The sequence below is a fragment of the Trypanosoma theileri genome, assembly GCF_002087225.1.
Source record: "Trypanosoma theileri isolate Edinburgh chromosome Unknown TM35_Tth_31_V1, whole genome shotgun sequence".
Classification (NCBI taxonomy): Eukaryota; Euglenozoa; class Kinetoplastea; order Trypanosomatida; family Trypanosomatidae; genus Trypanosoma; species Trypanosoma theileri.
In genome coordinates this window covers 178704-180600 of record NW_021639873.1, presented here as the reverse complement: position 1 = coordinate 180600, position 1897 = coordinate 178704, and the positions used below count along the sequence as shown (strand labels likewise).

The 1897-nt window shown below is 43.7% G+C and overlaps 1 protein-coding gene across 1 annotated transcript; it reads left to right on the top strand.

The window, feature by feature from the left end:
- Nucleotides 1-704: 704 nt before the first annotated feature.
- TM35_000311680 (uncharacterized protein) lies at nt 705-1847 on the top strand (the record flags this gene model as incomplete). Its single annotated transcript, XM_029028649.1, has 1 exon — nt 705-1847. One exon carries the CDS (start codon nt 705-707, stop codon nt 1845-1847), a length of 1143 nt encoding a protein of 380 aa, XP_028880048.1.
- Between the last annotated feature and the right edge of the window lie 50 nt (nt 1848-1897).

Genomic DNA, 1897 nt, shown 5'->3' with positions numbered 1-1897 from the left:
GCTGCATGACCGTGTGCTGAGCACTGTGGTGGGGTCCCTCCAGAGAGTGTTGGTAATCACTTGTTTACTGCTTATTATCATAATGATGGCTACTGTGTTTTGTACACTGAGCATCGAGAAAATTAATCCCGATGACACCCATTGGACGAGGGGGCATTAATTTGTGTGGAAATACCTAATCTCTTTTCTTTTTTATACTTGTAAGCAGAGTATTGCTGTGCTCCTTGTGGTGTGTCTCACTCTGCAATTGTGTGGTTCTGGTAAATAATATCTTTTTTTTTATTTGCTTTTACATTATCTATGAGCGGGGTAGCATGTAATTTGCTTGTTCCTATAGGGACACTACATATTGTATGTTGTAATTGGGACAGGGAGAAACCAACACAGATAGACTTCTTTTTCCTGATTCTTCTTGTTTTTGTGCACATGCAGTGATTTGAATTTTTTCTATACATCCCCTTTTTTTATTTTTATTTGTAGTTGTGTTTTTTTGTATGTTGTGGGCTCTGGGCTTATTTTCTTTGAAATGTGGATATTTTCAGTAAAATACCTCTTTATTTCTGTTCTTGGTTGATTCCATTTCTGTGAATTGTGTGTATTGTAATAGCGGTGTGGTGGTACTTTTCTCTCTATATATATGTCTCTCTATCTGTCTCTCTCTCTTCACACATACGCACAGACTCCAGTGATCCTCAGTGATATTAATGACAAGAAAGTCCATGTTGTCGTGCTGTGTGTTGTGTCCGTTGGCCATTGTGCTCTGCTGTGTGGGTGTGGCTTATGCTGCTGCCCAGTTGGAAGGGTGGCAAAAGAGGGATATTGACATCGTCACATCTGTAGCAAAGAACGCTTATATTTGGATTGTGAAGGCGGACGAGGCGTTTGCAGAAATTGTGAAAGTTACAGACGAATGCAAGTCTGTTGCTAGAAGTACTAAAACTGCCGCCAGACGAGCGGAGACGTTTGCCAGATCTGTTGAGAGGTTGCTGAAGAGAGTGGAGTCAAATCCACCCAAAGTGACCCAAAAGAGGGCAGAAGGTGATGAAGTCATTAAAGAAGCAAAGGATGCCGCCGTTCTAGCAAGAAATACAGCCAAAAAAACAGAAGAAAAAGCAGATCAGACTTCTTTGATAGGTGTGACTGCTAATTCAGCATCACAGAATCTTGATAGGGTTTATACGTGGAGACTAAGGAAGTATAATGAAATTCACCAGGAAACGGCGGAAAAGGATTTCTTGAGGCAGATGAAAGAAAGTGTGGAGAGCGTGTACCCTAATATAAACGAAAGCGATTTGGACACAGGCGGACAAGATGTCATATTCGCCTCAGATACTGCCAATTATGCGGCATATAACGCTGAAAAGAGTGCAGACTCCGCAGAAGCTGCTGCTAAACGTGTGGAGGAGGCTCTTGAGAAACTTGAGACCGCAGTTCATGCTCTTAAAAAGAAAATGGAAGGCAGAGAGAGTACTGAAAAAGAAAGGAGTCCTGAGCATTCCACAACAATAACGGCTCCACCAGCTGCTGTTGGTGAGAAGAGAGTGAAGCAGCAAGAAAACACGGGGACGGGGCCAGAGACAAAACAAACAACAGAAGTACAGGAAGAAAGGACGGAGGCAGTAAACGGACAGGAATCTGGTAGTGCAAACACCCCAACAAAACAGTTATCTCGCTCTCCTCGTGGCTCTAATGATGGTGAAACGTCTGTCAATACCCTTCTTCAGAATGCTGCATTGACGAATGGTATGGCACTAAATGACGGCAGCAGCACCCCTGCGTTACTGCGTGCTCCATTCCTGTTGCTGCTGCTGCTGCTCTCTGTGCTGGGCTGCATGACCGTGTGCTGAGCACCGTGGTGGGGTCCATCCAGAGACTGTTGATAATCACTTATTTACTG